Raw genomic sequence first — 23,526 nt, forward strand, 5'->3', positions numbered from 1 at the left:
GTAAGTCATAGAGGGATGTGCTCTGTAAAGCAAGTACTTAAAAGGTTTTAGCAAAGCTGCAGTATATCACTCTCTTCCCTTTCCTGTATATTTAATATTTTTAAATGGAATAGACATAAAATCTGGTAACCTTTTCTCTTCTTAAGGGACAGTCAGATTAACAGTCTCTTTATAAAGACAGGAGTTATATTTTCCTTCTGTATTTTCCATCAAAGTTGAAATTAGTGTATGTTTGGCAGACAAATTGTCAAATTTGTCCAAACTACCTTCTCCTTTTGGACCCCATGAAAAATTTGAAAGAAAAGCCTTGTAGAATTAAAAATCCACATGTCAATACTTCATCCATCATAGGTTCATATTTGCAATGTGATATTTGATGTAATTTTTATATTGATTCTTTTGTCTTTTAGAAAATGTTCTGAAACATATTGGTAATGGAAAAACTAACCTACTGGAAAACCCTTGATAAAAGGGATATTCTCCTAAAATACTCAGAAAGACCCTCAGAAATGTTTTGCAAAAATTTGAGATCTGAGTTTTAGTCTTAAAACTGAGTTCAGTGCACTGAGTTCAGTGTTTTATGATGTTGAGATGGAACCTCCTCTGTTACAGCTTGTTTTCCTTGCCTCTGGTGTCTTGTAAGTGGGCACCACTGAAAACACCCTGGCTCCATCTTCTTTGCTCACTCACTTAAAGCATTTAGACATATTGAGCCTTCTCTTCTCTGGGTGGAACCATGTCAAGTCTCTCAGCCTTTCCTCACAGGAGAGGAGCTCCAGTCCTTTAATCATTTTAGAGGCCCTTTGCTGGAAGGGCCTCTTATTTCCAGTATACCCAGGGCTCTTGCATTGAAGAGCCCAGAACTGGATATAGTGCTCTAGGCATGGCCAGTAGTGCCACAAAAAACATATTTTAAAAGAGATTCTAATTGAGGAATATTCTGGGGGGCTACATAAAAAAAAAAAAGCAATTATATTTACATTTCAGGATGACTTCAGAGTGAAGGAGAGAACTGTTCTCAATGTCAAAGCAGGTTAAATGTTATGTGAAAGAAGACTGGCCCTTTTAATGGAAAGCCTTGCTGAATGTGTTGTTTTCTTCCTCTGCTCTTGTGTGACTTATTTAATCTTCCTACCTGCAGATATTGCAGCTCAGCAGGAGCTCAAAGGCAGATGGAAACTACCAATGTGCACTGCACTTGAACTTCTGAAATAAAGGACAATATCTCCCTCAAACTTAGACTAACACAGAGCAAAATATGTAACTGTGCAAGAGAGGAAAGGACTAGTGATTTAAAGCAATCCGATTTCCTAAACTCTTTTTTACTTACAATGTTTTGTTCTCCTGAAAATCTGTAAGAAAATATACTTTCTGCTGGATTTTACCTTAAAGAGATTATATTACTTTTACATAATGATAGCCACAACAGAAGTAATTACAACTTTTGTTAAACTGCTAGTCCTTTCTAGGATATTTTTTTGAGATTTTTATTCTCATATGTGGAATTTTTGTAATTTTTGTACAGGAAGAAACCCAAGGCTTGCCAACGTTTGCTTACCAATGATTTCTAGAGGAGTTACTCTAGCTTTCTTCCATTAGTTTAGAGATGGTTTCTGCGTTAGGCAATATTCAACTGAAAGATGTATTTCTCTTGTCAGGTCACCCAAGAGATTGCTAGTCTGGCTTCATTCCTTCCTTCAGAATATTACCATTCATATTCCATCTTGTATGATGGATACATTTAATTACTAGACAATCTGCAGCATCCTTACTCCTGGCTACAGCTATTTTGCAAGCAATTCCTTCATATATTTGAGACAATCAAAAGTGACAGTTCTGTACTGTTCAAATAAATGGAGATTGTATTCCTTCAAAGGGTAGCTAGATGAATAAAAGCCTTCCAAATCACTAGCAAGCAAACCTAATGGTCTCAACTAATTCTGATAAATGAGCCTAGTCTCACTTTCTGTAGTGACTTTTTCTCTATTATTCTTGGTTTTCAGGTATTAAAGTAGGAGCAACATCATATTTTGTGAAATTAGCCTTGACTAAACTAGTTGATACTTATCCAGATCACAGTCAAGTAAAATGGGGGATTTGCTTTACATTCTTCCAGATAACAAACAGGATTGAGACCCTCTGTGCCAGTCTGTATATCTTACAGACATCTGTTTTGTTGGTGCTGGTTTCCAAATTTTTTAAGACAAGGCCCTCAGCTGGGAAGCACTTTCAGCATGGATGTCAACAAGAACTGAAATTACCCATTCCTTCATAATGGGTGCTCAGCATCTGCCAGTATCCGGCCTTCAACCAGGTATTTCAGAAGAACCAGAGCTGCTATCTAGACAAATGCATGTGCTATGGAATTATTCAGGGTGACTAGACAAGACTCAGATCTCCTTTGCCTTTCTGACTCACATAATGAATGTCTGGCCCACTTTTCTAGTGAGAGGATCTCCATCTAATAAGTGCTTCCTAACAGAGGTCCAGACTCATTTCCATGAAATATTGTAATTTTTTCTCTTTAAAGTGCTAGACATTTATTCCTGTTTTAACTGGCATCTTAAACTGATTTGGAATTATGCACAGTTAAAAAATAAACGTATGCAAGATAGAAATTCTGCTGCTGACAGATTTTAGCAGCCTAATTTTTTTTTCCTTTTTGGTTTAGAACTACAGGCTGCATTTATTCTTGCAGATAAAATGTTCTGGGAGAGTCCTGAGGTTGACTGGAACCACATAGCCCCAATCCACTAAAGCCCATGTCCAAAACAGGGTTTCTGCCATAGGCCATTGGTTGGGAATGCACTTTGGCATTGGTCAAATCTCTGCCAGGGAGTTAACACTTGCTAATAATTTACTGTACAGGCTGACTGTAGCCCATTAGACCCTGGCCCTGCTTAGTTTGCTTAGTGGTATAGGCACTGTCAGTGTGTTTAACTTGGATAAGGGTATTTTGTTATTGTTTTTGCATGTTGAATATTAAAGTTTTTATTATTCTACAACAAATAAAGTTCAGAGGGTCTGCAAGGGGACTTTGGCACCTTTAAAATGTCACCATCTATCAACATGCCTTACTTCAGGTAATATTTTAATCTCAGACCCATTGTGACCTTTCATGTACTTCTCAGCTTATGTGGTTTTCCATGGACTTCTGAGTTAATGCATCTTTGAGTAAATATCTAATTGAAAATTTGTCATAAGAAAACCAAAAGCAGCCCAAAGCCTGTCAGGGGAGATTTCAAAGGCTCCAAACTCCTAATATCTGTAATTCACAGCATAAGCTGGACTCAGGCATTCTCAGCGCTCCTTATGTTTTTTTATTTTCTCCACAGCAACAGTCAAGCTGTGCTCTGGTGACAGAAAATCTGTCATGACATTATGAATCTTCCTCCAGCCAGTGTTCCACAGACACCAAGCTGAACAGCATTTTGGCACAGGCAGGTGGGAAATGGGTATGAGGGGTGAGGGAGAGCCAAGACACTGATGCTCTGAAGCAATCCATCTTTTAAACAGCCTCAGAGGAGGCATCAAGCTGCTTTTTACCAGTGGAAGTGATTCTGCCACTGCTTTCCCTCCCTCCAGTCTCCTCAAGAGCAGTTGTCCCTGAATACACTCTTGTGTGCTGTGCCAGGACCGAATCAAGATCATGTTCTAAAGTTAACTAGATTTAGTCTGCTCTCTCCTTCTAAGGAGCTACTGTTGGTATCTTTTGCACCACTGAATTAGAATGAGCCTGGTGTAATCCCAAATCCCTTCTCAGCATGTATTTATTATTCAATTTAGAAGAACTGCAGTTCTGGGGTTTTTTTTCACTGTAATTTTCTTTACAGAAATGTTTGCTTGAAATAGAACTATTTTCTGCAGTTAGACTGATCAGGGGTTTGTATCTCAGTAGTACTATACACAAAGGAATCTGCATTTTATTTGTGAATCTTCAGAAACATTTATTTAAAATTTCCTAGTCTATTATGTTTACAGTCTACTCATTTTCTAACCTGCTTGTGTTATCACAGATGGGGAAAAATATCAGCAAACACATGAGTCTCCATCTGTTCCTCAAAATGAAATGAACTTTCAAAGTTTAAATTATTCAGACTAAAATCCTGATACTAGGAAAGCTTGGCACAGAAAGCCCAGGGCTGATTTTGATGTTAATGAGGATTCTACCACTGGCTTGTGATGAAAGTTAACAGACCAGCTGCAGAAGTAGCTGTTGCTCCACTTTTTGCATTAGCCTTCTATTTTTATTATTTTATTATGGGGAGAAACACATTTTCCTCATACCTTTGAAAATAGAAACATTTATCAGTTTGCATGGACTTAGTTTACAGTGTTAATTTTTTTTTCAAACCAGGGTTCTTGGTTGGAAACTAATTCAGAATTATTTATATTTGCTGAACATCTGTGTAATGTCTTGTGTATCTTTGTGCTTCCACCATGATTTCATGGTAGACTGGCAGCATCTTAGTGATTACCCCTTTGCACCACTTGCCAAAATAAATACGGTGTGTAGTTTACAGCTTTCTCCCAGAGAAGGACATGATTTTAATTTACTTTACATGTCCCAGAAAGCAACGGCCTGCATCAAATCTACTTCTTGGCAAATTTCCTGTGGAAATGCCTTTCTGCTGTGGGAGCTGGTGGCTCATTGTCCTTACCCCTACTCCAAGGCTGTGCAAGAGCTTGTGCTCCAACAGGAATTTGGAGATATGTGGCAAGATGCTGAGAAGAAGAAAGGAAGAAGACAAAAGGTGGTGCATAGCTTGGATTAAGGGATTTCTTAGATGCTTTTTTATGAGAGGAGGTGAGATATACTTGATTGATTCAGAAGAGGGATCCATAGTGACCAAGGCAGGTTCTCATGACATTGAATAGGTTAACTTTAAGCTTCCTTTAGTTGTTTTTACATGAAGGTTTTGTTTTCTGTAAATCTTACTTCTAAAGTCCTTTTGGTTTGCCAGTAAATCTTGTTTTCCTGCATTCACATCTTACTCTCTAGAAGCAGATGCAGGAAAAAATAATAGACTACTAGTTAGTAGCAGTTAGCATATCTGTGAGCCTACCTACCTTTACACCTTGTGGCAAAGAAATGTGCCTCCCTCTTTTGAAAAGGCAGCATTTCACATCTGCTTCACAGGGTGGTGCAAGAAGTGGTCAAACCTGCCTTTACCTGCCAGCTCTGGAGCTTTGAGATAAGCTGTGTATTGAATCCCATATGAGGTAAATTTGTGGTCTGGCTCAAGGACAGAGCAGGCTTCCAGGAATTATTAGGCTAACACTGACAATCTGGACCAGTGTCACAGAAGAGTGCAAGTCCAGAGGTTGGCAAGTCAGGCTGTGTTGCCCTAGGAGAGTTGTGTAAGCAAGCATGTACACAGCCACCTGTCTCCAGCCTGCCCTGAGGACCTAAACTTCCATAAATTTCCAGCAAAATCACTTCCCCTGTCTTAATTATAAAGGAAAAAGAGCTTATTAAATTTCATACTTATTAGGAAGACATGCTTCCCTGCTTTGATTTTTTTTTTCAGTTTAGAGATCATCCTTTTCTTTTGCTTTAAAGGGAAGAGAAATGCTTTTCTTGGGCAGTATTTAATAAGCACTGTTAACTTACAGAAGTATGAAAAAAAACCAACTTGACAAGCTATTTATTTTCAGTGTGTATGCTGATTATTTTTACAAATGCTGGGAATTTAATTCTTTTATTTTAAGTATCTCAGGGAACTTTGAGAGGCCCATTTCTGAAGACTAGATATTTAAATCCTCAGTCCACGCTCACCCCATGGTGCATTCCATCAACAACAGGAATGTCTGCCAGCTTTCTCTCATGGGTTCAGCACTGAGGATATGTGGATTTAAAGACAATGTGATTTAAGACTGATTTTCATAAATATCATGTTCAGTAGCTTCTGTGACAAGACAGATAATGGATTTTATCCAGCTTTAAATACTACCCATCAAAGAACTGGTGCTACTTTCCTAAGAAAGCACCAGTACTGCCCATTGCACTCTGATAATCAGATGATACTGTCCCATAGTTGCACAAAGCACAAGTCCCTAAGCCTTCTCACCCTCGGAATAAAGTACTCTCTGGGAAAGAGATGGAATGTTTTCATCTTTGACCTCTGCAATAGCAAGTGGTAAAAATGTAATGGTGTTGTGTGATATTTTAAAGTATAAAAGGGCTCAGATTGGAACATCTTTTCCCATTAAATATTTTTAAAAATATCACCTTCTATTTCAGTAAAATAGAGTACAGTAGCCTGCACTTCTGTCTTCTGCACTAGAGTAAAAAATTTCCTGATGCAGAGAAGTCTATTATGTTTACAGTCTACTCATTTTTCCATATTCGTTCTTTTACAGATGTGATATTTTGAAAAGGTAAAGCACAGAGAATTGAGTTTCAGATGTGTTGTCCTATGTGTTCAGGGAGGAAAAGAAGAATTAAAAACAAAATTAAAAGCCAAAATACATTTTTCAAAATCAGTGCTTTTGTTTCAAAGATGAAGATTTTCTTTTCTTGCCAGAAGCTTTAACAAAATCCTGGAGCCTGGGTGACTTTTTTGTACCAGTCCAGCTCTAATCTGCTCCTAGTCTAAAAGTTCTGCTGCAGACAGGCATGGAGAAAAGGATATGGGTTTTGTTTTCCACATACTTATGAAGATGTGGCTATAATGTATTGCATTAATTTTTTTTTTTGCTTCCATCCTTTCTTTGCTTCTTTGTCCTTCAAACTTTCTGCCACAGTTAAATGAAATAAAGCAGCCATGACTGTAGCCCCCAGAAATAATCTTGTATAGACTCATGCAAAGCCTTGACACAATTTTTTGATAACAAACTAAGATTGAATATGCCAGGAAAATGTTATTCTTCTCAAAGTACTAGGGAGGTGGGAAATGCAAAAAGGAAAAAAATAAAGGAAAAAAAGTAGTTGTTTTTGTTTGTTTGTTTTTATTACATTTAGAGCACACTGTTTATTAAGAGGATAACACTGAACCCCATAGAGAATGGGTATTAATGCAATTTCAAATTTTTCTTAGAACTGTGTCTGCCATTTCATATTCATTGCACAAGTGACAGAAATATTTTCTTGTAGGCCCAAGTAAACTGTGAAAGTCTTGCAAGGAAAATGTTCCCTTTAATAAAAAAAAATATTTGTGTAGCAACATCATCAGGAAGAAATTTCAGAGTAGCTCACAGCAGTCATAGACAAGTTATAAGAACTGAGGAGAGAGGCTTCTTGCCAAGAGCAACTCCTGTTTACTGCCAAGATGGCAATACCCTATCTTCCCTGGGATCTCTTGTGTGTGGGAAACTCTCTTCCACAAGTCTTCAGCAGTTTTAATGGATACATTTTAGGGTAAAGGCCCTTCAGCTCACTCACTTCAATAGAGCTACAGGTGAAGCTAAGTGATCATCTTCACTTATCCCTTGGAAGCCTTTCCATGTCCCCCAGACTGCCATACTGCTAAAGTCTCTTGCAGGGCAGATGTCAGACCCCTTCTGAGCCTTCTGTGTACAGTAAAAGGAGACAGATTATTGGGCATCAGTGTCCCACAGTTTTCAAATTCACAGAGCACCTTATGAAAGGGGGAATAAAAAGATATGACTCCTGCTCTGGGTAGGAGACAAAGGAGAAAGCAAAATAAAACTGGCAGAAAAGCCAATCTCCCTATGCTAGAGCCTGAAGAGTTTTTTTGAAGAATGCAATTTACAAGTGTTTGCAAGAAAACAACTAGTTTCATGTCTGCTCAGGAAGCTGGAGTAATTGATTCTAAATAAGGTGAAATAAGGTGAAATAGCAGGCTTACTCCTCTAACCTTGTCAAACTGAGCTCAAAACTATAAAGTCACAGCTCTAAGTACTAAATGGGCAAGTCTCTGGAGAAAGTGTAATTGAGGAAATTATTGAATGTCATGTCAGAAGACTTACTGCAAATTTTGCAAGTCTCAGGCTGCCCAAGTAATTGAAATGATGCTTCACAAAGAAGCACATTCTTCTGTCCCCTATTGAAATGGACTTTACAGAAGCTTAAGACAGGGGGCGATTCAGTCCAGGACCACAGGTACATGACTGGCACTTGTCTGTTAGCTACTTTAATTAGGAAGTCTTCCTGAAATGAGTGCCTAAGGTCTATGTCTGGTCAGTGACGACAAGAAGGCCTATAGGAGATCTTCACAGGGATGTATCTTCTGTTTCTGCTGAAAGGGGACAAGCATTTCCTGTTGGGAGCTTCAGAAGGGCTTTATTTTTTTTCCACTGAGGAGGACCACTGAGTGTTCCCTTCACTACTTGTACTCAGAAACAAGTTCAGAGCTTAAACTAGTTGCACAACCTAATGAGCATACCTATTAAAATAAAATAGCCATCTTAATAGTCCTGTTAATCTCCACTATTTTTCAATCTGAGCAAACCTTAGTAATAAGTCTTGCTTTGTCCCCATAAACTGAGCAATTTACTGTCCTGATAATTATCCGTGCCAATAGCTGTACTGAGTCTGGTTGGGATGGAGTTAATTTTCTTCATAGGGATCCTTGTGGTGCTATGTCTTGGATTTTTGACCGAAACAGTGTTGATAACACATTAATGTTATAGCTGCTGCTGAGCAGTCACGGAACAGTATCAAGGATTTCTCTGTTTCTCACACTGCCTGGTCAGTGGGCTGGCTGGGGGTGCATAAGAAGTTGTGAGGAGACATATCTGGGACCACAACTCACCAAAGGGATATTCCCTACAATATGACATTGGGATCAGCAATAAAAGCTGTGGAAGAAAAAGGAAGGATGGAGGTTGAGATTTGTAGCAGCTGTTTCCTCAAGTCACTGTAAGATGTGATGGACCATGGCTTTCCAGGACATGGTTGAACTGATGGGAAGCTGTGAATGAATTTTTTGTTTTGCTTTACTTGTGCACATAGCCTTGCTTTTCAGTTAAACTCTTTATCTCAATGGCAGAGTTTTGTTGCTTTCACTTTTCTGATTCTCTGCTCTATCCTGCTGCTGAGCAGTGAGTAAGCATCTGCCTGGGGCTGAGCTACCTACAAGGATTATCCCATACCAGTAGAGAAGTCCTTCAAATAGTTATCTTTAAGAAAGATATATTAGAGAAAAATAATTTTTAAAAGGGTTTTAATAAGATGTACCAAATAATTTCTCAAATTTTTTGCTCTTGACAAGTGTTTATTAAGCAAGATACTATTTCCCCAAACAAAGGTGTGAATATTTGCCTATGCTGCTGTGTAAACAGAAGACTTAATAGCTATTCTGATTTTAACATGGGGTAGAACAGAAAAAAACAAGTCCCACATGAGTCACAAAAGATATTTTCAGAATTCTAATGATTTATTTGGATATAGGAACTACTGAACTAGCTCTTTGAACAGGAGGAAGGTAACATTTTTTAATAAAATCTGCACATACTTCTACCACTTCTGTGAATGGTGAAGTTGAGGCAATAAGTGGTTAGAGATGTAAGAGCTATCAGCAGTCACATACAGATGGAAAAATTGAAGAAAATTCTAACATTGCCTTCCCAATTAATGAATCTAGCAACATTTCCAGACAGGTATCTCTTGAGAAATTACTGTTACTCAAATACAAAGACCTGTGGAACTAGGGAAAGAATGTAATTACATTAGGTCCAGAGAACCTGTTACAATTGTTGATTAGGCTTTTCCATTACAGAGAACTACCCTAGAGAATTAATTAGCTAGAATCTCCTATATATGAGAGAATAATAAAGTTAGTTACTTTTTAAAAGTTATTATTAAATTTGGCATCACAATCAATGACTTAATTTTAACTGAGGTTCTGAAACACTTCATACTGCATTTTTCAAAGTTTTGTCCCATCTTTCCTCTAATGGAGTTTCTACCACAGAATCTTAGAAGTTAAAGCTGGAAAGTACTTATTGAATCACATGTTCTCTCTTTGATTTTAGCAACATGAGTGATGTAACAGTTCCTTTGATCACTTATTTCACTTAATCTTGAAGACTAGCTCACAGGATTTCTCCATGCTCTAATTTACTTTGCAAAGAAAAATCCCAACCTCAAGCCCTGAAAAACCCTGAAAGACAGTAAAAACAATTAATAGAGCAGCCGAAGGTACATCGTATGTTTTTAATCAATAATTACTCTAATTTAAGTTTAATGTGCATAAGCTGTTTACATATATAATGGTATTGCCTTCTAAGGACTGGAGGCACTCCAAGGGTCACAAGGCTTCAAAGTAGAGTATTATTGTCAAATTTAAGATTTCTTGAGTTGCAGCATGCTTTAAAAATGAAATCAATTGTCATTAAGTTTTAGAAATTAGAGGGATATTTGATTGAATACTATTGACATTATATGAATATTATTAATATTCTAGCATGCAAGGCAAAAGCCAACCCTAGCTGTACATGCACAATGATGGACTTTATTTTCATTCAGGAAAGAGATGTTGTGTTCAGGGTGGATAATTCCATGAAAACATCATCTCTGGGGCTGCTAAAAATTAAGCAGAGTGCTAGGAATTAGTAACAAAACTCAAGAGCAAACACAAAACATGGTGCATCCATGTCTCAACAACACAGATCTAGTCACACATCTCAGACAGGAAATAGTATAGAATAAGAAGGTATATAGTGAGCACAAAGTAGATGAGTAAATAGGACAGATGAGGATAAATCATGCTCTGGGTCAGTTTCTGTATCACAGAGATTAAAATAGAGAAGACTGCGGAAGACAAAACAGGTGAAGGAAGATATGAGAGAGCTCTGTAAAATCTTGACCATCCTGGGAATGATTAGTCACTGTTCTTCACATAAGAATAAGGAAGCATCAAATGAAATTAATTTCTAGTAGGTTAACACAAATAAAAGGGAGTACACAGGCCCATTTTAGAACTTATTGCTAGAGGAAACTCTGGGTGCCAAAATTTTAGATGAGTTTAGGAAGTTGCTTCAGAAAGTGTTTTGCCAAATTAAGGAAGGAAAATTCCACCAAGGTCAATAACCAGACAGAAAGGAACTCTGGGCCAGGAAATTCCTAAATTGCAGATTGGCAGTAGTGGTGTGGTGTTTTACTGTGGGTAGTTTGAGGAGGTGCATATCTACTTGTTTTATCCTTATCTTGTGGTACCTGATAAAGGTCACTTCCTGAAAATAAGACACAGGTAAATGAATCTCTGGACTGTAACAGCATAGCTGATATTGTGCCCTTGTCCCAGAGCAGAAAGAAAAGTGACAAAACACCCTCTCTTTGCTTCCTGTTTAATACACTTCCACCTATTTCTCAATATGGATTGAACATATTGTAAAGTTACTTGGTAAAACATGAGCTCTGGCTCATCCTTGCTCCCAATACACTCTGCCTTCAGGTGAAACTGGAAATAACGGCCAAGGCAGGTCCCCCCTGACGCTGCCTCCAGGATGTGGCAGTATCTTGGAAAAAAAACTATCCCTAGTGCATATATACTGGTAAGTATTTTTAAATATACTGAAGCAAATGGCCTCAGGTTTTAGACTGGGGCCAGATGGGTGATTGAAGTGAAAATAGCACAGATACACAGAGGGATGGTGACTTCAAAACACTGAACTGTCTGGTTAATATGATGTACAGGCTCTGAACAGTACTGAATGTCATTTACCTTATATTTCAATACTGTGTTCATAAAAATAAGAAATAAAGATCTGATGCATCTCAAGACACTGAGAATTTAAAGCTATTTTTGGAACTGACTTTAAATCTTTGACTTTACAAGTGAACACTTTGTTGAGGAAGGGACAAGCAGCCACTAAAATTATGCCACTTCATTTAAAAGTGGAATTTAAGGCTCATGTTTTCAGATTTACAGAATTTATATTATTATTTATATTATTATAAATTATATTATTTATAATTATATAAATTATAAATTTATATTATTTATATTAGTAATATAACAGGATACCACATATTCCCATTTATGACCATCTCTCTTTTATTCTCCTGAATGCAGAGAACTGCACTATCAGAAGTACAAGCAGAAAAAACTGTTTTGAATGCAAGCTATAAAATATTCATTATTGAATCTCTCACTCACAAATACATGTTTTACAACCAAAATTTTCTCATTTATTTATGGCTTAAGTAGGATAAATATAGCTTGAATTTACTATTCATTCCTCTTCCCCATCACAAGATGTCCAACCAAATCAGGGAATATTTAAATCAAATTTTTAAGTGAAAAGTTAAATTGTGTCTCCTCTCCCAGAAGTTAACATGTTCCCAGTGCTTTCCATTCTCATTGTTTACCTGTGGTGGATATGGAAGCAAATATTCTACAGAACATACCATGAACAGCTGCAGCAACAGCACCAACAAAAGCAACATGTGTTGTTGGGCCTTTGGTTTCCAGGTGCTTGAGACACAGCTGATGTTCCTTCATTTTGTGACTGCTGCCTCTTTCTCATGTCAGCTACTTCAGTGCCCAAGTGGCTATAAGAACACAGACATAAGAGATGTACAGAATTACTACAGACTGTCATAAATTACATTCACATTTCTACAGCAATGCCTGATGCAACTGCCCTGCTCACAGCACAGGGCAACAAAAGCATGTGACCATGAACTGAGGCAGCCAAGGAATAGCTCCTGTGTGTTGAAACCAGCTTCCAGAAGAGCACATCTCAGTGGCACTCTTATGCTCCTGGGCTGCTGAATCACACCCATCCTTACTGCTTAGGCTGCACTCAAAGAGCTCTTTATTATCAGTGTTTTTAACAGCAAGCCATATAGCTTTTGTAGCACTTGGGAGAGACTGACTTGTTCCTCACCATAGGACTATCACAGCTGTTTCCACTGTGCTAAATATACAGCTAAAAATACAGCAGGATGGTTATTCACCTTCAACATGAGTTGGAAACTGATTTTTTTTTACTTTTGACTTTAGTCTACACTGGACCAATGAAATTGATATACGTGATCTTATATTGAGGGCAGCTGTCTGGTAAGGGCCAAGATTTTTATATGGCATAACAGAGAGGCTTGTTACTTAAGAGTTATACTTGGTAAATAAAATGAATAGTAAATATGTATTTATAAAATACTTTTCCACCTTTGAGACTATTTTCTCAAAGATCTTTTCTCAAAAGATCTTTTCTCAAAGTTTCAGATCTTCTTTGCTCATTGCCAGTTTTTCCTAGATTTTACTAGGCCAAGATTTTGCTCCTTCCAGTGACTTAAAACATGCAGCTGGAAGTAGTACACTGTGTGTTATCTACTCTTCAAAAGAAGTTAAACATTTACTGATAAGTTACATTATTTAGGAAGGTTTAGATGTCAGGCTCCTTCTAATGGCTCACATCTTTCTACAACAACTTTAAGTTTCCCAGAGTAATGGCTAGTACAAACATATAAATTTGAGTAAAATTTGGTACTTTTGTCTTTGCAAAAGTGCTAACAGATTACTGTGGAGAGGAGCTTGGTTTAAAAGAGAAGCAGGTAGAGATGACCTGGTCTGAGCAGCATGCACTGTGCTCCACACTCCCAGGGCATCCTGCTACAACCAGGGGTGCTGGGGAAAGGCAAAATCTGATTGATCTGCCACCTGGGTACACCATGCACAGACAAATAAGAGACATGCCACTTCTACATGCACCCAAGCAGCAGCTGTGAGAGTTATCATTTACATGGTTGCTAAAACTCCAGAGGCTTTTATTTTAAAATAGTGTCCTTCTAGACAGCTTAGACACAACCACACACAGCAAGGATACTAAGCTTCAGAACTCAAATCCATGCTCTAAAACTCAAGAAACTCAAGGGTGGTGGTTATTTTGGCTTCTTACATAGCTACCTTTTCCATGTATACTGTCACTGAGTAGAATCAAGTAATTTCTGTAGTGTTTGGTCAAATCAAACAATAAAGAGCCATTTAACTATCACTGGTAGTTGCACCTGCTTAGGCCATTGCTATGACTTATGGTTTATAGCTGCTCTTGAAAATTAAAATGACATGCAAACAAAACCCACGCCTTTATTTTTTTTTTCATATCAAATGCAAACCTCTGGGGTTACAAAGGGATGCTCTGGTGTAACTGGATAACTGCCCATATTTTTTCAATAGATAGGATGGAAGGGAAATTGTTGAAGCATAATATGTAGCTCAGAGCGTAAGTGACAGTATGAAGTCTTTTTCTCCAAATTACAATGCAGAACTTCTGCTGACTGTGCATGATGCATTTAAATCATTTCATAGATAGCTGTGTCATGCTGTGAATTGGTATTTTTTTCAGCAAGTGCAATGACTGTGGTTAAAGGAATTAAAGCCAGATATTTGCAAATGGAATGTTTGTTTCTTTTGCAGTAAGATAGTGATTCTAGAAATATTTGTACAACAACAACAACAACAAAAAACCAAATAAAATGTATTAGTTTCAGAAACCAGTAAGTTATCCATATTTAAGGATTGTTGGGCTATAATCCAATTCATTTCACCTGTGTACCTGAAGTCAAGCATTTTTTTCACCATTTTAGCTATATATACATTTAAAATGTACTATGGATAGAATATGTGGCACTATAAATACAGGGGACAGGATGAAGGTTATCAATTCAGACATGATGATGACCACTGGTGACTTTGCTGTAGTTTCACAAAAACTTTACCACACCACAAGGTGCTGCAGCAAACTAAAATAAATAACCCTCTCCCTTTTCTCCTGCACAGCTCACAGTCACTCATTACCTCATCTGAGCTGTCTCCCTTCTCTGTGTTGGAAGTAGCATTTGTACAGGAACCTGGTGAATTTGATAAGAGAATAGCCATGATTGAAATTTAATCTAGAGGGAGAAGAAAAAAAATAGACTTAACTTGCTTCAAGTGACTTTCTCATTTACCTTGGGAAGATGTGAGAACTTGGACAGAGCAGGGGAGAAAACTGAACATCAGGCAGGCAAGGAGAATGTGGGGACGACTTTCTTCCATTCCTGCTCACACTGTCAGCAAGTGATGGTGAAATGGGTGGGAATTATGCAGCTGCAGAAAGGTAAAATCTGCAACTGCAGTTCCCAACACACAGAATATGGCAGAGAGGGACAGTCAGAAGTGGGGTTTCTCAGGAATGTTTCATACCTTTGATCCTGACCAGCAACCTCAACCACTGAAAAGTCTCCAGCATTCATCTTTTGGTATTAACTAGCATGGCCAACTGTTTCAGAGATTTGCAAGTTTGGTAGGACACAGAATTGTGAGGAAATATGGCTCTCCATTGTAGAGCATTTCAGGAGAAATTACTTCCTCCAATGTTGCTCAGAGCCAGTCTAAGCCAGTCTTTAGAGTAGAACTGCTTGCTTCGCTATGTTATAACAGCTCTAGAGTATGGGGAGGCACATAATCCATCCCCTTTCTGGCCATGCATTACTTGGTGAAGGAAGAGGGCCGTCCTTGATTGCAGGTAGACTTACATTTATCTAATTAGGCTGTATTTGAAAAATAAAAAGAAACAGCTAAAAGAAAGAAAGAAAAGATTCATAGAGTCAGAATCATAGAATGGGTTGGAAGGGACCTGAAAGATATCTGGTTCCAATCTCCCTGTCATGGCCAGGGACACCTTCCACTAGGCCAGGTTTCTCAATGCCCCATCCAACCTGACCTTGAACGCTGCCAGGGATGGATGGGGCACCGACAACTTCTCTTGGCAACTTTTTCCAGTGCCTCACTGCTCTCACAGTAAAGAATTCTATTCCTGAGGAAGGAAGAAAGGAAGAAAGAGCAAGCAACACCCCCAGTCCTGCATATACATCCAAGGATATTCTGGCTCTAGCAGAATAAAGCATTAATTGCAATGCCAGTGAAGTGCTACAATGGGATACATTTTGAAATGGGTTGTAAACATGGATATTATATAGTGGGACTATCCTTAGTTGCCAAATATAATGGGGAAAGATCTTACTGCCACAGTGGGAAAAAGTTGTATTTAATCCATTTCAGATTCTCTCCTTTCCACAGCTGACATTGGTGTTCACTCTGAACCTTGCTGTGTCTCATGGTACAAAAAAAGTGATTTTGTCTGGCATGACTGGTGTTCTGCTCAATAAAAGCATAAGGCTGAAACTCCAAGCAATGGGACTATTCTCAGTGAATACATGAAGTGTTCACTGGCTCAACCAGTGGCTGAAGTGAAAGTATTCAGCCCTGTTCTTCTGCTTGTGTTACTTTCTCTCAGACAGATTTAAGCTGAAATTTATAATATGAAAAACCCACCCTGTGAAGCAAAACTATTACATTTACTGAGGATGTAGTTGGATGGCTGGAAACTTTAGTTTCATGCTTATTTTGGTTGGATTTCATGTTTCATGTTTTATTTGCAAATACCAGATGTCATGTCATCAATGTCATCTACGCAAAACAGTAATTGATTCCATTAGATTATTTAGGATGCAGAAGCAGGAATATCTTAATTCTTGGCTATATTTAGAGACTGAGCAGACAGAGGGTTTATTTTTGGTGCCTTGGTCCAAGGCATAAAAAGAAATTTAGAATCTTTGATTCAGCAAGTGACTCCAATGAAATGAACAATTTTTCTGGAGTGTGAAAGTTAGTACATAATTATGAAGGACTAGAATGTTGTGCAGTGATTCTGAGAAGACCTTCTTGAATAATAGTACAAATAATACACACTGTCTCCAAGATCTCAGTTGCCTTTTAGCTTTTTCATCACTTTCACTCTTCCTGAGACCCTCTAGCTTGGCAAAAGTGCTGAGTAGTTGGTGAAGGTGGGCCTTTTGTCCAATGGAACAGTTTTTCTCTTTGGTAAACTACATATGATCTCTCAGACTATCACAGGTATCAATTTCTTCTGCTGGTTTTGCATCTGGCTCTTTGCCTGCATTTGGTGGCATGGTTTACTAACTGTGTTATGATTTCTGTTTGTACTGGTAGGAAATAGGAATAGTATTTGAGCTGGTTGGACTGACTCATTCTCTTGGGGGTGGATTGGTATTATGGCCCTTTGAACAATCCCACAATCATGGAGGACTTCATTTTGCATAACATCTGCTGGCCCTACTCTGTAGCTGAGGAAAGGAGCCCAAGGGTACAGCAACTGTTTTTTATACCAGTTATGAGACAGATAGCTATTATAAGCTGCAGAGTAAGGAAGTCTGTGTAAGCCTTCAATCTTCCAGTGCTGGAAGATTACGAATATTAAAAAACCCTTAGAAATTTGGAGTAAGCTTTCCTATTAGTTCTGGAACCAATGGCACAAGGATCTATTTCTGTGTTTAGATAGTGCAATTACCACTTATTTCATTGGGTTCCCAGGAGTAATTATTACAGAAAACCCCTTGTGTGCAGAGCACTGTCTTGGGAAGACTGCTCAAAAGAAATAACTGATGGAAGAATTATTTGGTTTATTACATTTATACCTGGGAAGCCCTATTGAATACAGACTACAGTCCTTCAAATTCCACAGGGTAACTCTAGAAAATGAAAAAAAGGCAATTTCTCAATTGTTGCACTTCCCTGACTCTCCACCTCCTGTAGGATTTGTGCTAACTTTTAGATAGGTTTTAAAGTGTTTTTCCCAGCAATTCCCAAGGTATTGGACATGGCAAAAAACACAAGTTGCACCATTTCAATAATTTAATTTGATGTCTCTCTTCTGATGAAAAGTTTTTTTTTTTTTCTTTTTTTCCCCTTTCCTCAAAAGGCTGTCATTACAGTGCTGAAATTTTCTGAACTTTTGGCACTGTCCCATCTGGCCCTCTTTGCTTGTTTTGGAGCCTTCCCTTGCACATGACCCCCCTGCAATATTTTCTGTCCCCCTCTTAGCATTGTGAAGGCATTCCCTGGAGAAGCTCCTGAGCTATGAAATCAGAGAAAAATCTTGTAACTCCACAGGGGGTTGAGAAGAGTTTCTATCCTATCCTATCTTCTGGAACCATGGTCTAACAGCTGTTTTGGAAGAGACAGACCATATAAGGATGAGGATAAACACGTACCATTTTATACAGCATTTTGTCTTTTGTTGCAGGTAGGACACATAATGGCTGAGATTTCGGGGCAGAATTGGTGCAGAATCAGCTAGAGCAATCTGTCCTTTTTCAAACTTTGCAATAGGCAAGAAAGATCACCTTGCAAAAGAAAGGTGCAGTAGATGACTTAAGGATACAGAGAGTGATTTACTCTGCAGGCAAGAAACTGAGCCCTTAAAATATCTCTTTTTTTGTGATCTATCACATCAGTTCTCCCACATTGCTTTTCTTCTCTTGACTTTGAAAATAAAGGGCCAAAACCTGTAGTTTAAATTCATATTTTATACTAGTTTATTTCAAACCCAGATATGATTCTATCAATCTCTTAACCATATTTGTTTTCGCTGTCTTTACTGGCATTCACTTGAATCCTAACAAGGATTGTTTTTAAGTTTAGGGTTTTTAAGAAAGCCTTTAAAACCTAAGCATTAAGGTAGACAATATCCGTTTGGGACCCCATCCAGGCTTCACCATAAGAACTAAAATGTACACTGAGGAAGGCTTAGTATCCTGTGGACTCAAGACTTCAAACTACCATTTTAGAATATATTCCATATATTTGGAAAATCTCAGTGTTTATTAGAATAGACTTACATTAACACTTTATTGAATCTTTTTAATGAGTTGTTTGGGGATAATTGGATGCCTTTACAAGATTTTGATTGGTTGCTTGGGTTTTAGTTTCCTAAAATAGTCAGCAAGAGAGTGATAAAGATAACCCTGAAATACTGTTGCTTTTTTTCTTTTTTCTCAAATAGTCAGGTTTTACTCAGTAGTCAGTCAATTTTCAATGTATAGACCACTTTTTAACTTGAAACACTAAGCAAAAACTCTCAGAGAATGCTACAATGTGGCACATCTAATGATCTGTGACGTGCTATTTGTTTTAAAGGCAGTATGATATACCATCTGTTTGAAATCCATAGTGCTTTTTAAGAACAGACATCCTAGAGTAACAGAACCATGCAGCACAGTCTGAATACAGCTGCCAGTTAAATAATATCACTGATGCATGTGCTGCACTTGCAATGCAAAGACAGCCCTAACACAACATCAATTTTTTATTTGTGCTATCTTCATTCATCTGGAGGAATGTTTTAAAGGTACCTCAAGCTAAATGAAGACAGACCACAAGATTTTAACAGATGTCTCCGAGGTACAAAAATATTTCCATACTCCCCTTGCAATGCTGAGTGAGCAGCAAAATCAAGACAGCAGTACTATAGGCTTCCTTTTGGGTGCTGCTGACCATTTGACAGCCATCATACAGTAACGGCATTCATGCTATTCACTCTGCACAAGAGAAACCTCAACATGGTTTCTTTAATAAATCCTGAAAGTCGTTCAGTACTTCACAAATAAATTCATACAAAGTAATGGATGGAAAAGAAGAAATCTACCAGAAGAAATGCAATTGAGTTATCTTGAACTTTTGACATCACAGGTTTTGAACACCTGTTGGCTCAGAGAGCAAGTTATTGAACCTACTGACTTTTGCTTTTGGAGAACTGAGGACTTGAGTGTCTACAGCAAAATATCTTGCTCTTCTATTAGTTACTGAAGCTCAACAAAAACATTTCAAGGCACATGATTTATTACTGCCATACAGACATCTTTCTTCTGTCAGGTCTTCCAACTTGGAGTTGTAGGACTCTTTCTAAAGTCTTTTGCAGCAAGCCCTGAGAAGGTCATAAAGTGGACATTCTAACCATTATAGGATAGGATAAAAAGAAAATAAAATCTAGTGGAAAACTGGCAAAAAGTGTTCAGACATTAAATGTTTTATTTAGGGTAGAACACTGCTATACAAATATTCATTTAAATTGAAACGGTGCAATTTGGCTGAACACTATGAAATCCTTGTCTTTTTTACAGTAATATTCTTTTTATGACTTTCCCAGACACCTTCTGTAGTCATAAAGGATGTCTGAGATTTCTTTTTATTATGTTATGGGGAACTTGGTATCTTGAAGAAGCCTTGCTTAAATCTTCGCATCATCAAGTAAATATGCATTTGTGCTTCTGAATCAGACATTACTGTTCAGCAACAAAACATTAAACCTGACAGTAATGCATTATTGAAAAGTTTGAGATGGCTGCATGTGGTTTTTAAGAAGCTGCACTAAAATGATGATTAAAAGCACTTTACATTCTTCGGGAACATTTTATAAAAAGCAAAATATAAAACTCATCAGGAAGCCTTTTATTTATTTTTAAGTGCATTGTTTTTATTCATATTTGTGTTTGAAAAACATCTAAGAATCCTGTTTACATGACATCTATATTCCTATTCATTATAGCTAGCATGGCTTCCACTGACTTACATACACAACATTTTAGAAAGCTGAGAAGATAATTTCCTTACAGTGGGGAAATACAAACCTTGACATATTGCTGAAAAGAAGTGCTTTGTTAAAGTCTCTGACATTTCTCATAAAGAGGACACTAAGAAGACACTTGAGAACCCAGAGAGCTTTATTTTATGCATTAGCATTGTAATTTCTAAATAAGTTTTCTTGTGCTCAAAGCCTTTTCTCTGTATAAAAAGCCAGCTGTCATCTGGAGGTTTTGTGAACTGCAAAGATTCTGCACAAATTTCTGCAGAAATTTAGGAAAAAATTCATAGACGTAGCACAAGAATTTGTAGCCAGCATAGGCTAAACAGATTTGCAAGTGCGATCCAAGTGTCAAACAAGCTTTATTTTTGGTGAACTACTTTTTCTGCAGATAAGACCATTCTGGAAAATTTTCATCTGCAGAAATGGCAGCTTTTAATCAAATAAGTGCACATAAATTTTGTTTATGGTGCACATGCTACTAAGGGTTGAAAGACAAAGGAAAGGATTAGGACAACTGTTTTAATGTGAGAAGAGCTTTTCTGAAAGCACATTGGACATGGTTCTAGTCTCTGAAATGACAGAATCCACATTTTCACTGTAAGCTGAAGATTTGCATCCTCTACTTCAAAGGCCCTTTATTTTTTCAATTTCCTTTTCAAAATGAAAGTCTCAAATTTGAACAGAAGGAGCTTCAAAAAGGCTTCCTGACTATAGGCTTTTTGAAATAACTCAATATTTGGTAGTCATGCTGATTTTAGTTACACTGACTGACTTCTGAGATATCTTCTGACATGATCTCTGTGTGTTCCAGTCCTCCTTTCCTCAGCCACCCTCAAAAGGAAAAAAAAAATATAAAATACAATAGCAAGTATAAACAAAATTAAGAGAGTAGTATGGTGTAGAGAAGGTATTTGGTTAATATGGTATGACAGAGGGAGAGGAGAAGAAGGTAGAAGGAAGTAGCAAAGCCTAAAGTTTTTCTGATGGCTTGGAACAGTGGGAGAAGGTGAATGCAAGCACTACACTCAGATAGGCTTGTCAAGGTGCCATGTTCTGCTCACGTTACAGTTTTTATGAACTTCATGGCTATAGAACTAAAGAAATATTTGCCCTTGGCAGAGAGTGGCCAGGCTGGTGCATACCCACCTGTAATGAACCTCCACTTCTCTCCCACAAGGTGTGCTATGACTGTTAAACTCATAGTAAGCTCCTGTAGACAGTGCTGATGCTTGATGGTCTGAGGAAGTGAGAGAAGACCAGCTCTACTCTGTCCGAGGGATGTGCTCTTTTCCACCATGCTGGCACATGGTATTAGAACCAGATACTGTCACTATGCTTGGAGAAGGTTTCTTTGTCTGAAGTCCTGTATTTCTACTGTCTGAATCTTTCACTGTACTTGCTTGTTCTGTGTTCAATGCTACTTTGTTTACCTGCATGTTGCATATAGCAACTCATTTCTCCATCTGCTGATACTAAGCATCACGTCCTTCATGGTCAGTCACATGTGAGGGTTTCCCACTTATAAAAATAATGTGGCTCTTTTCTTTAGTAGCAGAATGGTTCATGGATGTATGGATGTGCTGGAGTGGGCACTGTGGACACAGAGATCCTCAAGGCTTTGTTACATACTCTAATTGGTTCTCTCCCTTCCCCAGGCTCTGTGTCGCTTTCAGCTGGTTTTGAGACATGGCTGGGGCTTCACCAGAGGGAATTGGGAGACTGATCCAGCCACCAGCACAGGACAGTCAGGAGGAGTTATCAGGGGCTCTTTTATAACTTTCTTCCATTCTGCAAGTTACCAGGAAAAACTGGCATGAAATAAAACCAGCAGCTGACTAGAGTAGGAAAATGGGAAGACAATGAAAAAATAAGGATGGAAGACAAAACCCATTAATTTACCTGACTAAATATTGGGTTAGAACCATTTTGGAGCTAGAAATTAGAGTGGATGTCTGAGACAACACAAACTATATGGCTGGAAAAACCAAACTTATAATGGGAGGCTTTTTTAATATATAGAAGAACAGGCACACAGCTTTCAGCTACTTTGTGTTCTGAACTATGTTTATATGTTAACAAAGTGAACATTTCAGCAACAACATTTATGTGGTCAAATATATAAAACTTCTGCCTAGATCTCATGGAAAAGACAAACCATGCCCGAAGCCCAACACATCTCTGTGTGGTGGAAGCTACCAGTCAAGGCCTGAAGCTGTTTTCAATTTAAGGTTCTCTGACAGCAAAAAAAAAAAAAAAACACCACAGTTTTTTTTAAAATTACCATATTGTGCTCAAAGTACAAACTTTGATTTGTACTCACCTGCAACAACCCAGGGCAGTGGTACAGGATGCACTCAGCCAATAGTGCAATATGCAATATGGTACTATAATATACAATATGCAATAGTACAATAGCACAATATGGTACAATATGCACTCAAGCCTGTTCTTTTCCATGGCCTCCATCCCTCTTCTGAGGTCACGTTCTTTACCTGGTTAAGGTGTCTGCCAGCTCTGCTGTGAAACTGATAACCTGCAGAGCAATATAGCAGGCAGATGCCTGTCTAATGCTGCTGCAGCAAGACTCACTACAACTCACTAGGCAGCACAGAAAATAAAAACAGATTTGTGGAGAAAAAACCAAATTCAGACTTCCAGGTTAAATCCCCTTGCCATTATAAGAGCATTTGACAACTTACTGTCTTTTCAGTGAGAGAAAGCAAGTCTCCTTTCTCTTGTCCTCATTTTATCCCTTCTCTGGCTGGAAGGATTCCCTTGCAGAAAGCTGCTGCCTCCTTTGTGCACCTCACCACTTGAGCATCTGCCTCAGCTGCCTGAATCCTCACTAGTGTCTTGTTTGTTAGCTTGCCTGGAAGAATGGGTTGGTTTGCCCAGAGCCACTCACTGGTGAACACTTGGAGCACAGCCTCCCTCCCCTAAACACAGAGGTATGGTGCAAGTGTGAAGTAAAAAGACATAAAGTCTAAATTATACACAAAATACCTAACAGGCTATGTGGTATCTCAGTTCACAGAAATTTCCAAAGTAACACACTGAGGCAGAAAGCTTAAGATGTTCTGAAATTACTAGTGTGGAAAACTATTTAGCATGTTGTGTGTTGAAGGGGATGTATGGAGGTTCACAGGAAGAAAACAAAACCAATTATTGCTTCTCCTCTTTTTTCTCTTC

The 23,526-nt window shown here is 38.1% G+C and overlaps 1 protein-coding gene across 4 annotated transcripts in view; it reads right to left on the minus strand.

The window, feature by feature from the left end:
• Nucleotides 1–23,526, minus strand: part of RGS17 (regulator of G protein signaling 17) — a 68,024-nt gene that overhangs the window by 14,805 nt on the left and 29,693 nt on the right. For all 4 annotated transcript variants that reach the window (XM_054630553.2, XM_054630554.2, XM_077175400.1 and 1 more), the window contains exon 2: nucleotides 12,317–12,460. In XM_054630553.2, the coding sequence (XP_054486528.1) occupies nucleotides 12,317–12,435 (119 nt within the window). In that variant the 5' untranslated portion in view covers nucleotides 12,436–12,460. The remainder of the gene's footprint in view (nucleotides 1–12,316; nucleotides 12,461–23,526) is intronic.

Source organism: Agelaius phoeniceus, chromosome 3, assembly GCF_051311805.1.
Source record: "Agelaius phoeniceus isolate bAgePho1 chromosome 3, bAgePho1.hap1, whole genome shotgun sequence".
NCBI classification, from domain to species: domain Eukaryota; kingdom Metazoa; phylum Chordata; class Aves; order Passeriformes; family Icteridae; genus Agelaius; species Agelaius phoeniceus.